The sequence below is a fragment of the Macaca nemestrina genome, chromosome 2, assembly GCF_043159975.1.
Source record: "Macaca nemestrina isolate mMacNem1 chromosome 2, mMacNem.hap1, whole genome shotgun sequence".
Taxonomy (NCBI): domain Eukaryota; kingdom Metazoa; phylum Chordata; class Mammalia; order Primates; family Cercopithecidae; genus Macaca; species Macaca nemestrina.
Window position 1 is genome coordinate 33,944,316 of NC_092126.1, and position 13,417 is coordinate 33,957,732.

The following is a 13,417-nucleotide window of genomic DNA, read 5'->3' on the forward strand; positions in this document are numbered from 1 at the left end:
TTCAGTCGTATGGGAGCTTTGGGGGCTTGTTGGCAGTTTGAGTTTTGCAGATGTGGCTCTGTGTTCCTATCACTGCACATACTTTAAGGCAGAAGGCCACCATCAGCAGTGAGATGGGAGTTGTGATATCAGCTTCCTGATTTCAGGGAAGCCCTCACAAAGGTGCCATCAGCTCTGTCCTATGGCTTTATGCTAAACGGCATCTTCTGCCTTCCTATGAATTATGAATGCATATAAGCAAGGACTTGGCTTCTAATGAGATCAAGCTGAGATGTGAAAGGTACATCTGAGTGTGAAGAAGATGGATAAGGTCACCTTGGTGTTTTGGTTTCAGTAACTTAGTAATATTTTTCAGGGCTGTTCTGGACATCATTTATGGGAGAGTAGATAATAGTTTAGAAATGTAACTTGCAGGAAAAAAAAAAAATAGGTGGGGCTGGGTACACTGGCTAACTCCTGTAATCCTAGCACTTTGGGAGGCTGAGGTGGGAGGATTGCTTGAGCTTAGGTGTTTGAGAGCAGCCTGGGCAACATAGTGAGACCTAATCTCTACAAAAAAAATTAAAAATAGCTGGGCATGGTGGCATGGTGGCACCAAGCTACTTGGGTGTCTGAGGCTGGAACATCACTTGAGCCCAAGAGGTCGAGGCTACAGTGAGCCATGATTAAGCCACTGTACTCCAGCCTGGGCAACAGATAAGACCCTGTCTTAAAAAAACACCTTTAAAAACACAACACAGGGCCAGGCGCGGTGGCTCAAGCCTGTAATCCCAGCACTTTGGGAGGCCGAGACGGGCGGATCACGAGGTCAGGAGATCAAGACCATCCTGGCGAACACAGTGAAACCCCGTCTCTACTAAAAAATACAAAAAAAAATCTAGCAGGGCGAGGTGGCAGGCGCCTGTAGTCCCAGCTACTCAGGAGGCTGAGGCAGGAGAATGTGGTAAACCTGGGAGGCGGAGCTTGCAGTGAGCTGAGATCCGGCCACTGCACTCCAGCCTGGGCGACAGAGCGAGACTCCGTCTCAAAAAAAAAAAGAAAACACACACACACACAACATAGATGAGTTACTTTCTGGGTCATTCATTTATGCATCACATATGTGAATGGTCTAAGCACTGGGTATACGGTAATGAACACAATAGACATAGTTCCACCTTCATGGGATCTCACTCAGCCTTACATATTTACATAGTATTTATTGATTGACAGCTCCCAAATGTGTGTCTACCATTCTTCAGTTCTGTTTTGACAGAACTCTAGATTCACATATCCAGTCTGAAATAAGCGTGTACAAAAGAACTCTAGATTCACATATCCAGTCTTGCCTGGGAGTAGGGTTAGGAGTCTCTAATGGACATCCTGAAATAAGCATGTACTAAAGTTAAGCCCCTCATATACTCTACCCTCAGTCCAAATTAGCTTCTCCTGAGCCAACCTTGACTGACATCCTTTCACCCACATTCATATCGAATCCATAAGCAAAACCTGTTGGCTTGACCTTTAAAGTATACTTGGAATTTGACCTCTACTTACTACCTGCATTCCTACTGCCAAAGCCATCATCACCTCCTTGTCATAGCTTCTAACTGGTCTCCTACTAACCCTCCCATCTCATTCAAAGCAAATAAAGGCTTTTCAGTACTTCATCATCATCACCTCACTAAGCCCTCTCTTCCCTCAATACAAGAACTGCCCTCACTCACTCCACCTCTGTGGCTTCTTTCCAGGTTCTGGAACACACCAAGCATGTCCCTGCCTTTGGAAGCCTTGAATTCTCTTCCTGCTAGATACACAAATGATTTGCTCCCTCCCTGTCTTCAAGTCTCTGTTTATATGTCATCTTATCAGGGAGGACTCTGACCACCTTGTATGAAATAGCATTCACGGGACTGAGAATCCCCTCTTTCCTCCCCTACTTTATTTTCTTCCATAGTCTTTATTGCCAACTGAGTTGCCACTGTTTTCTTGCTTATTCATTTATGGCCTGTCTCACTCTACTAGAATGAAAGCCAGTAGAGCAGATATTCTATTTTTTTTTTCTCTGCTATATTCCCAGCACCTTGAACAGTGTTTATCATAGAACAAATACTTAGTAGATACTGTGGAATACATGAATGAATGGATGCAGTGTACAGTCTATTGGTATAGGTAGCCTATTAGCCAGGACACAAAGAAGTAAGAGCAACTAGAAAATGAAGAAGCTGAAGTGATAAAGGAATGGGCATTTGGTTAAGGGAAGACCTACTAGTAACGGAAGTCAAGGAGAGTTTCTAGAAGATGACTTTTCAGCCATGACCTGGAGGATGGAAAGGAGCCAGTCCTCAACGGGACAAAGGGGAATTGGGAGAAGAGTGCTTCACCGAGAGGGAACAGAGAGTGTGGGAGAGCTACAGGTCGTGAAAACACTGGGCACGTTCCAGAAACTGCATAGTGAGCAAAAAGATCATATGAGGTTGGAAAAGTCAGACCAGTTACAGCTATGCATGAAGAACTTGTAAGGAGGGTGAATTTTACTTCAGACAAAGGCCAGTGCAGTGAAGGGTAACATAAACACTCTTACGATGAGTCTGTGGTGATAGAAATCAGAACAGTGCCTGTGGAGAATGGGGATTGGCTGGAAGGAGGAAACTGTTGGGGATGACAGAAATATTCTTTACCTTGCTTCAGGTGTTGTATACACAAGTGTATACATTTTTGAAAACACAGAATTTACCCTTAAGATCTTGCATTTAATCATGTGCAAATTTTGTCTCAATAAAAATAATGCATCGTTAATAATGACATCAAAAGAAGAAAAACTACAAAAAAACTACAACAGAGTTGCAATATTCATGTACATAGATGAGCTCTATAGGTCCTCAGCCTGCATTGAGGCCACTTCCTGGCTGCTTGTGGCCAGTGCATGGCCACAGCTTCAAGAAGGTGTGAGTATACTCAAATGAAGTCTTTCAGGAAAAAAACAAAAAACCAAAAAACATAGGTCCAGAGTGACTCTGGGTGAGGAGGGAAGAGGGTTTTGCATGATTTGGTGGGATTTACATCTCTGTGGGATGACTCTGAGAGAAGAGGTGACCAAGAGGTGAAAGAAATCAGCCCCTCTACGCCTTCGCATCTATTGACATAAGGTTGAGTGAGGACGTGCCTGAGGCCTGAGCAAGATGAAGCTTGCTGAGCACTTCTCCATAGCGGGGGCTGTGATAGAAGGTTATGCATACTCTACTCTGTACGTACATTTATAGGTCTATGCCTGCTTGGGATTGTTTGGCAGATGGAGGACATGGTGTCGGGGCTGGCAGCACAGCATGAAAGCGTGCATGCATCCATTCTCACTCACTCAGAGCAGCTTTCAGCCGCTGGAAACAGAAAACACTTCTGTAGCTCTGAACCTGTCTATGCGTGTGTGGATATGCACCACGCCTTCTCTAGATATGCCTTCGGGAGTCAGTATAGCCTACCAGCCAGGAGAGTGCTGAGGGTGCTAGATGTAGACAGATGGCTGAGTTTTCACACCTTCAAGGTGAAGGAGCCGTGAGCAAAAGAATAACCTTTTGGGAGACTCTCAAGATCATCTAAAGATAGATATGCCATCTCCAAGGGACTGCTGGTGCTCAAACTGAACTCTATCCCAAACTAAGTTCTTGTGGCAGCTAGGTAGCTTTCATTCATTCATTCATACAGTCACAATTAATTTGTTACCAAATAATATACATAATATTAAATATAGTTATCATTTTACACATATCATTCCCTTAGTTATCCATTCAGCTCCAATGAAAACTGTGTAAATGGTTTTCACTTACCTAACTTTCAAACAGAACCCTCTGTCTTTGGTTTCTCATCTCCAACTCTTTACGTTTCAAATTTACTCAATATTTTTCTTAACCAAATCATTTATTTATTATTTTTAGTCAATGTAAATTTGTTTTTCCCTTTAACTCATTTAGCGAGAGCAAGTTCACTGTGGATAGTGGAGGAGGGAAGAATATGGCATCTTATCTCTTTAAGCCTTGCCTTCCTCTGGCTCCTTTCTCAGAATCTTTATCCACATAAAGGCTAACTGTTCTTAGACTTGGGAAAAATAAACCTTTTAGAACTAGGCTTCTCCCATGAGTAGGTTTTTATTGGTTTGTTCCCTAATAGGTGTGGCAAAACCTCTTTCCTACCTTTCTGCACCTTTTTCACTGGAGTTGGCTGCAGCTTGGACAATACACCACGACCAGAGTCTCTTGGATAACTGATTGTCAGCAATAGCTTGAGAAACAAACTGTGTCAGAAAATGATTATTTTTCCCCAAATGGTAGGCTTAGGCTTCATCTCTCTTCCTTGTCTTTGTATACATTTGACACACAATTGGTTTTGTTGTTGTTGTTGTTGTTGTTGTTAGAAACAGGGTTTTATTTTGAAAACAGAAAAACCAAACAATATTTTTAAAATACAACCTATTGATGTCATCATATTTGGCTTGGAATACATAAGAATGCAGTGACTGAAATGTCTGTTCTAAAAACATAAACTTTTTTTTATATCAGTACCAACCCTCTTTAATTTAATAAATGTTTCCTGAATGAAATACAACTGGATAATGAATTGACACAGTTTTTTTCTTGTGAATGGTATCTTTCATTATGACTAGCTCTAAGGTGAGGCGATAATCTGGATTATTTTGTCAAACAACTGCCTGATAACTAAATGAAGATCTACGTGGTGTGATTTGTACAATCCTGTGAAGACCCCATCCGACTTCCTCCTTTGAGATTGCCTACTTGCTGCTGCCTAAACTTTTGCTGTTAGAAATTAACTCCTCTGATATGAGGTTATATGCCTTATGAAACACAAATATCCTGAGAGAGATAACACATGAACTTTATCAAGCATTTTGACTTTAATGGATCTGTCATATCTATTCTTGACAGAGAGCATATTTTAATAGATAGGAGGATGAAAATAAATATGAAGGCATATATTAGCTCCTTGTGGAGAAAATGTACTTGTTGGGATGTGTATGAATGTAGAGAAAAGAGTAAGAACAGAGAAAGAGGAAGGTTTCTAAATTGTCATATTCCTTGACCCAATAATTCTATTTCTGATTGGCCAACCTAAAGAAATAACAATAAACATGAAACAAAGATGTATGTGTAATGATCAACATTGCAGTATTATTTACAACAAAATAAAATGAAAGCAATCTAGATGTCCAATGATAAGGCTATGGATAAATACATATAATATATCTTTAGGGTGCAGTGGTCCAGCCATTAAAATTATGCTTCTGAAGAATTTTTAAGAGCATCGGATAAAAGTTCAAACAATATTGTACATTTTCTGTTTGGAAACAGAAAAACCAAACAATGTTTTTAAAATGCAATCTATTGATGTCATCATATTTGGCTTGGAATACCTGAGAATGCAGTGACTGAAATGTCTGTTCTAAAAACATAAACTTTTTTTTATATCAATACTAACCCCCTTTAATTTAATAAATTTAATATTCCAAACAATACTGTACAATAGTACATTGTACTGTTTTATGTGTATCTTATGTATAGACACATATGCCATACATATGTAGTATAATCTCAAATATCTAAAAGATAGGCATGCATATAGCATACATATATAGTATGATCTGAAATATCTAAGAGATAGATGTATATAGAAAAGACCGACTATATATGTTTATGTGTGTGTGTTTGTATTAATAGCAGTGGGATTTAGGGTATTTATTGTCTTTGATAATTTTGTATATTTTCCAGATGAAAAATAAATGGGAATTGTTAGAGAAAACATTATTTTCAATATTTATATATTGACATTGTCTTAAAAGGGAGATTCCTTCAGATATGATAGTTTTTTTTGTGTGGCTGCTAGGTAGGCATTGATAGTTATCATGTACTTCACGGATCTGACTGTACCTTTTGAGAACAGCTACCATAAAAGCAACGTCCAATCCATTAGTGAAATGACTGCATAGGTTTCTGAAAAAAATGTGGGCATTGGACTAAATCTGAATCTATGGGACAGTTTTTCAGAATTGAATTTTACAAGATGTTCCTCGTGCCTCTAAGGCATATTCTTATAATGGAGGGGTTTATGGCTATGGGGGAAGGAGACTTAAAGAACTTTTAAGTTCATCAACAAAGAAGCCATTCTTTTCACAGCATTTGAAAATCTGGCTTCCCAACATTTGGCTGAGATGACTGAAGGCTGGTGACACTGTGATTTGGCATCTAGCAAGATGTAGTTACTCTCTCAGGCCATTTAGCTCCAGTAAATTTCAATTTAAATTATGAAACAGTGAAGAAATGCAAAAGTTCCAATCAGCAGCATGATTCTCAGTCACACGGGCCATCATACGCTCCTGAAAGATGTTTTCTTTGACTGAATCTTTGCCATGAGCAGCGAATTTTTGTATTTTTAGTAGGGACAGGGTTTCACCATATTGGCCAGTCTGGTCTTGAACTCCTGACTTCAGGTAATCTGCCTACCTTGGACTCCCAAAGTGCTGGGATTACAGGTGTGAGCCACCGTGCCCAGCCATAAATTCTTAATTTTCCTTAGTATAACCACAAACCTGAAAATAATTAACACTTTTCCCAGATCATTAGGATGCTGTTTTGGGTTATTTCAAGCCTGCTGGGTGAAGGACAGATTTATTTTGTATTAAAGACAATATTTTTAATCAAATGCAGTTCTGAAATTTCCCCAACCCTTATGGGGGATGTCTGACTCTTATTGAGGGTTAAGGTAAATGACGAGTGATATTCTTAGATTTAGCACTCCTTGAAGACCATACATTTCCAAAGAAGAGCTAGTTGTTCTCCAAGGAAAAAATGTGTCAGATTTCTGCTGTATTGACTAAATTGTAAATTGAATAAAATATTTCTTTTATTCTGATAGCATTTACTATATTTATAGAATTAATATGTATTTATTAGAGATAATTTGGAAAAGACATAAGCACACAAAGGAGACAATAAAGATCACTCATAATTTAACCTTTTAGTCAAAACCACTGCTAACATTTTTTGTGTATGTTTTTGCCATGAGAGACAGAGCAATAAATCTAGAGATTGTTGACAAGTTAATGGGTGCAGCACACCAACATGGAACATGTATACATATGTAACAAACCTGCACGTTGTGCACACGTACCCTGGAACTTAAAGTATAATAAAAAAATTTTTTTAATCTAAAGATTGTTATGGAGAGAGTGATGTAGATATACACAAAGATATTTTTCTTTTTAAAAATAAGATTGTACTGAAATAATTTTGGAACAAGATTTTTTTTTTTTTTCTTAAATGGAGTAAGAACATTTTTCCATGTTATTAAGTATCCTTCTGCCATACAGGGAAAATAAATCTTTCTCCCTTATTTTGACAGGACAGCGATATTGAAGCGTTGGCCAGGTGTTTGGAAAATGTCCTGGGTTGCACTTCTCTAGGTGAGTAAGTTCCTTTAGACTTCAAAATACATGGGCAGCTACTGATTATCTTGAAATAACTTCGAAGAAATCTTACAGGTGTTTAAGTCTGATATCCTAGTATAACAGATGAAGAAACTGAGGCCAACAGAAGTTGAATGTCTGACCCAAGGGCCAGGAAACTCGAAGAAAAATGGCTTATTATTATTGTAAGTAACTCTTAGTCTCCAAGGATGAAATAATTGAAATCCAGTCGTCCCTTGTGATCAAATGGCAGCATAGCAGTGCATAATAACAAGTTTTTGCAGTTTCTGGAAAAAGGAATCTCCCTACCTAACTTGTCCTGTAGAAGCAGAGTACATTCAGTTAAGCTGGGAGGGCCATCACTCCGAAGGTCAGTCAGTTATTTGAAGAGATTTGGTCTGAAAAACAAAACTAAAACTCGTTTAGCATTGTCAGTCCCAATAAATAGGATTGCTTGTGCTTCATGGATAAAGCCCTATTTGTTAGTTTTTTCTTTTTTTTTTAATCTGAAAAGTTTAACTGTGATACACTCTAGCACTAGATGATAAACTGTGACGCAGAGTATTCTTACTAGATGAAAAGGGCTGAGATATTTTTTTCTTCTAAATTTGATTACAAGTTTTTATTTAAAATATTTAAACGGTAAACCAAAAGCAATCTATTCAAAGGGAATGGCAGGGTAAAAATAAACAGTTAAGTTTTCAGGCGGGCAAACATTCACTATTTTATTAGGAGCTTTATGCACAATTTATAGCCTTTTTCTGGCTTATTCCACATCTGCATATGGGAAGCCTCAGTCATAACACAGGTCTTTGATTTTCTCACCTGACCATCACCCTGTGATCTGTTTAATTGTATATCAAATACACTTATTTGATACATTTAACATTTAACAAGTACATTTAACATTCAAGCATGACTTAAGACCAGGAAGGCTTTTTCCTCTCTGGACCTCAGATCAGATGACTAATTTTCAAGCTAGGCTCCTTGGAGACCTCCAGGATGAGGGGTTGGGGATACTAAGCAGCATGAGAACAGAAGCTATGTCTGTACTGCTCATCTCTGTTTTTCCAGGGTCTAACACTGTGTCTGGTGCAGAAGAGGCTCTTAAAAAATATTTTAAAATATTTATGGTCGAAGGTGGGGGCTCACACCTGTAATCCCAATGTTTTGGGAGGCTGAGATGGGAGGATCACTTGAGGCTAGGAGTTTGAGACCAGTCTGGGCAACATAGCAAGACCCTGTCTCTAAACAAATTTTTAAAAATTCAGCCAGGCATGATAGCCTGCACCTGGAGTCCTAACTCCGTGGGATGCTGAGACTAGGAGATTCCTTGAGCCCAAGAGATTTAGGCTGCAGTGAGTTGTAATTATACCACTGTACTTCGGCCTGGGTGCCAGAGTGAGACCCTATCTCAAAAATATATATTATTGTCATAATTTCTTTAAAGTAAAGGGGTGCAGTGCAGTTTTCTTACATGGATATATTGCACAGTGGTAAAGTCTGGGCTTTTGGTGTAATCATCACCTGAATATGGTACATTATACCCATTAAGTAATTTTTTATCCCTCACCTCTCTCCCAACTTCCCACTCTTCTGAGTCTCCAACATCCATTATTCCACACTCTATATCCATATGTACACATTATTTAGCTCCTACTTATAAGTGAGAACATTGGTATTTCACTTTCTGTTTCTGAGTTGTTTCACTTAAGATAATGGCCTCCGGTTCTTTCTATGTTGCTGCAAAATTCAAGATTTTATTCTTTTTTTGTGGTTGAATAGTATTCCATTGTGTGTGTGTGTGTGTGTGTGTGTGTGTGTGTGTGTGTACTGTTGTTATCCAATCATCCTTTGATGGACACTTAGGTTGGTTCCATATCTTTGCTGTTGTGAATAGTGCTGCAATAAACATAAAAGTGCAGGTATCTTTTTGATATAATGATCTTTTCCTTTGGGTATATACCCAGTAGTGGGATTGCTAGATTGAATGATAGTTCTTTGAGAAATCTCCATACTATTTTTCATACAGGTTGTACAAATTTATATTCCTACAAAAATACTGTAAAACTTTCCTTTTTTTCTGTATCCTCATCAACATCTGTTATTATTTGTCTTTTTAGTAATAGCCATTCTGACTGGTGTAAGATGGTATCTTCTTGTGGTTTTAATTTGCATTTATCTGATGATTAGTGATGTTGAACATGTTTTCATATGTTTTTTGGCCATTTGTGTCTTCTTTTGAAAATGTCTGTTCATGCATATCCTTTGCCCTCTTTTTATTCAAGTTAATTGGTTTTTTTTTTATGATGGTTGTTCGAGTTCTTCATAAATTCTAGATATTAGTCACTGCCAGATTCATAGCTTGCAAATATTTTCTCCTATTCTGCAGATTGCCTGTTTATGCTGTTGCTTTGTTTCTTTTGCTATGCAGAAACATTTTAGTTTAACTAAGTCCCATTTGTCTATTTTTGGTTTCGTTTCTGGTGCTCTTGTAGTCTTAGTCATGAATTCTTTGCATAGACCAATGTCCAGAAGAGTTTTCTCTAGGTTTTCTTAAAAATTTTTTTTTACTCCAATAGGTTTTTGGGGAACAGTTGGTGTTTGGCCACATGAATAAGTTCTTTAATGGCAATTTATGAGATTTTGGTGCACCCATCACCCAACCAGTGAACACTGTACCCAACGTGTAGTCTTTTATCCCTCACCACCCTCACCCTTTTCCCCAAGTCCCTAAAGTCCAAATGTATCAATCTTATGCCTTTGTGTCCTCATAGCTTAGGTCCCACATGAGTGAGAACATAGGATGTTTGGTTTTCCATTCCTGAACTACTTCACTTACAATAATAGTCTCCAATTCCATCCAGGTTGCTGCAAATGCCATTATTTCATTTCTTTTTATGGCTGAATAGTACTCCATGGTGTGTGTACCACATGTGTATATGTATCACATTTTCTTTATCCATTCATTGATTGATGGACATTTGGGCTGGTTCTATATTTTCGCAATTGCAAATTGTGCTGCTATAAACAGCATGTGCAAGTGTCTTTTTCATATAATTACTTCTTTTCCTCTAGGTAGATCACCTAGTAATGGGATTGCTGGATCAAATGGAAGATCTACTTTTAGTCCTTTAAGGAATCTTCATACTGCTTTCCGTAGTGGTTGTACTAGTTTACATTCCCATCAACAGAGTAAAAGTGTTCCCTTTTCACTGCATCCATGCCAACATTTATTATTTTCTGATTTTTAAAATTATGGCCATTTTTTGCAGAAGTGAGGTGGTATCACATTATGGTTTTTATTTGCATTTCCCTGATACTTAGTGATGTTGAGCATTTTTTCATATGCTTGTTGGCCATTTGTATATCTTCTTTTGCGAATTGTCTATTTATGTCCTTAGCCCAAATTTTTATGGTTTTTTTTTTTTTTTTCTTGCTGATTTGTTTGAGTTCTTTGTAGATTCTGAGTATTAGGGCTTTGTTGGATGTATAGATTATGAAGGTTTTCTTCCACTCTGTGGGTTGTCTGTAAATCTGCTGATTATTTCTTTTGCTGTGCAGAAGCTTTTTAGCTTAATTAAGTCCCATCTATTTATCTTTGTTTTTGATGCATTTGCTTTAGGGTTCTTGGTAACGAAGTCTTTGACTAAACCAGTGTCTTACAAGGGTTTTTTCCTATGTTATCTTCCAGAATCTTTATGGTTTCAGGTCTTAGATTTAAGTCTTTGATCCATCTTGAGTTGATTTTTGTATAAGGTGAGAGATGAGGATCCAGTTTCATTCTTCTACATGTGACTTGCCAATTATCCCAGCACCATTTGTTGAATAGGATGTCCTTTTCCTACTTTATGTTTTTGTTTGCTTTGTTGAGTATCAGTTAGCTATAAGTATTTGGCTTTATTTCTGGGTTCTCTATTCTGATCCATTGGTCTTTGTGTCTGTTTTTATACCGGTACCATGCTGTTTTGATGACTATGGCCTTATAGTATAGTTTGAAGTGAGTTAATGTGATGCCTCCAGATTTATTATTTTTGCTTAGTCTTGCTTTGGCTATGCAGGCTCTTTTTTCATTTCATATGAATTTTAGGATTTCTTTTTCTAGTTCTGTGAAGAATGATGGTGGTATTTGATGGGAATTGCATTGAATTTGAGGACTGCTTTTTGGCAGTATGGTCATTTTCATAATATTGATTCTACCCATCCATGAGCATGGGATGTGTCTCCATTTGTTTGTGTCATCTATGATTTCTTTCATTAGTGTTTTGTATTTTTCCTTGTAGAAATTTTTCACTTATTTGGTTAAATGTATTCCTAGGGTTTTTTTTTGTTTTGTTTTTTTGTTTTGTTTGTTTGTTTGTTTTTTTGTGGCTATTGTAAATAGAGTTGCCTTCTTGACTTGGTTTTTAGTGTTATTGTTATTGGTCTACAGAAATGCAATAGATTTTGGTATGTTGATTTTGTATCCTGAAATTTTACTTAATTTGTTCATCTAATCTACCAGTTTTTGGAGAAGTCTAGCATTTTCTAGGTATAAGATCATATGATCAGCAAACTGAAATAATTTGACTTTCTTTTTTCCAATTTGGGTGCTATTTATTTTTCTCTTGCCTGGTTGCTCTAGGTAGGACTTCTAGTACTGTGTTGAATAGGAGTAATGAAAGTGGGCATTCTTAACTTGTACCAGGTTTAGGGGAATTACTTTCAACTTTTCCCCATTCAGTATGATGTTGTCTGTAGATGTGTCATATATGGCCTTTATTATTTTGAGGTAGGGTTCTTCTATGCCTCATTTGTAGAAGGTTTTATCATGATAGAATGCTGACTTTTTTCAAATGCTTTTTCTGCATCTATATAGATGATCATATGGTTCTTAAACATTTTATGTGGGTACATATTTATGGAGTATATGAGATATTTTAAAATAGGCATACAATACATAGTAATCATATCATGGAAACTGAGGTTTGGGTCTGGAAAAATGCTTGGGGTACTTCCTGGAGCCTTTCTTTCTTGCCAGCCTGCCAGTGTTTTTCCAAGTTAGCACCAGGGCTGGGGAGGGACAAGGTGCTCTTACGTGGCCTGGATTGCATGATGCCCCAGTGGAAAGCTGGATCATAGAGGAACACTCTCTCTCTGCCTCCCATATTAGGGCTTTACTCACAGTTCTCAGTTAGTTGTTGGCATGAAGGCTGTCTACCCATCCTCTCTTCACTGAGATCTTTCCTTTTCCAGTGAATTCCTCTGTTCTTTCTTGAATAAAAGATTATAGTGGATCTCTGTGCACTATTTTGCTTTTTCCATGTGAAATGTTTAAAAATATTTTTAGGAGAAATTAGATGTAGACCCTGTTCTTTTCTCAGTTTTAACCAAAATTATCTTCACTCTTATCTATTTTATAAATTGAATTTCTATAAAAGATTGTGTCTTGAAAAAGATAGATTCCACTGCTAAAAATTGAAATAACACTGATTGAATAGTTAATATCCAAATTCCTTTCTAAACTGGGTGCTTTTTTTTTTTCCTTAAATAAATGAGCATTAGAATCATGGAGTAAAAATACACATTTATCTCTGCTTGAAGCCCCACTAACGTGACAAAAAAGGAATAAAGCTGATATAAACCTACAGAAAAAAAGAGAATGTAAGAGGAGATGGAAGCAGATGAGAGCTTTAGTGAACTTGAGAAAGATATAAAGCAGATGGATGAGTGATAACTGATTTAGATAACAGAGAAAGCTGGCCAGGCATGGTGGCTCACACCTGTAATCCCAGCACTTTGGGAGGCCGAGGCGGGTGGATCACGAGGTCAGGAGATCGAGACCATCCTGGCTAACACGGTGAAACCCTGTCTCTACTAAAAATACAAAAAATTAGCTGGGCATGGTGGTGGGCACCTGTAGTCCCAGCTACTCGGGAGGCTGAGGCAGGAGAATGGAGGGAACCCAGGAGGCGGAGCTTGCAGTGA

At 37.9% G+C, this 13,417-nt stretch overlaps 1 protein-coding gene across 24 annotated transcripts in view; it reads left to right on the plus strand.

Annotated features, from left to right (window-relative positions):
• Positions 1 to 13,417, plus strand: part of LOC105490389 (NIMA related kinase 11) — a 310,323-nt gene that overhangs the window by 204,646 nt on the left and 92,260 nt on the right. For 23 of the 24 annotated variants that reach the window (XR_011619681.1, XM_011755916.3, XM_011755920.3 and 20 more), the window contains one exon: positions 7,387 to 7,447. Coding sequence is in view for 23 of the 24 variants with exons in the window: in XM_011755916.3 (XP_011754218.2) it covers positions 7,387 to 7,447 (61 nt within the window). In the remaining variant the exon portion in view is untranslated. Of the gene's footprint in view, positions 1 to 7,386; positions 7,448 to 7,525; positions 8,275 to 13,417 lie in introns of those variants that run through there. The other variant, XM_011755926.3, reaches the window with a different exon arrangement.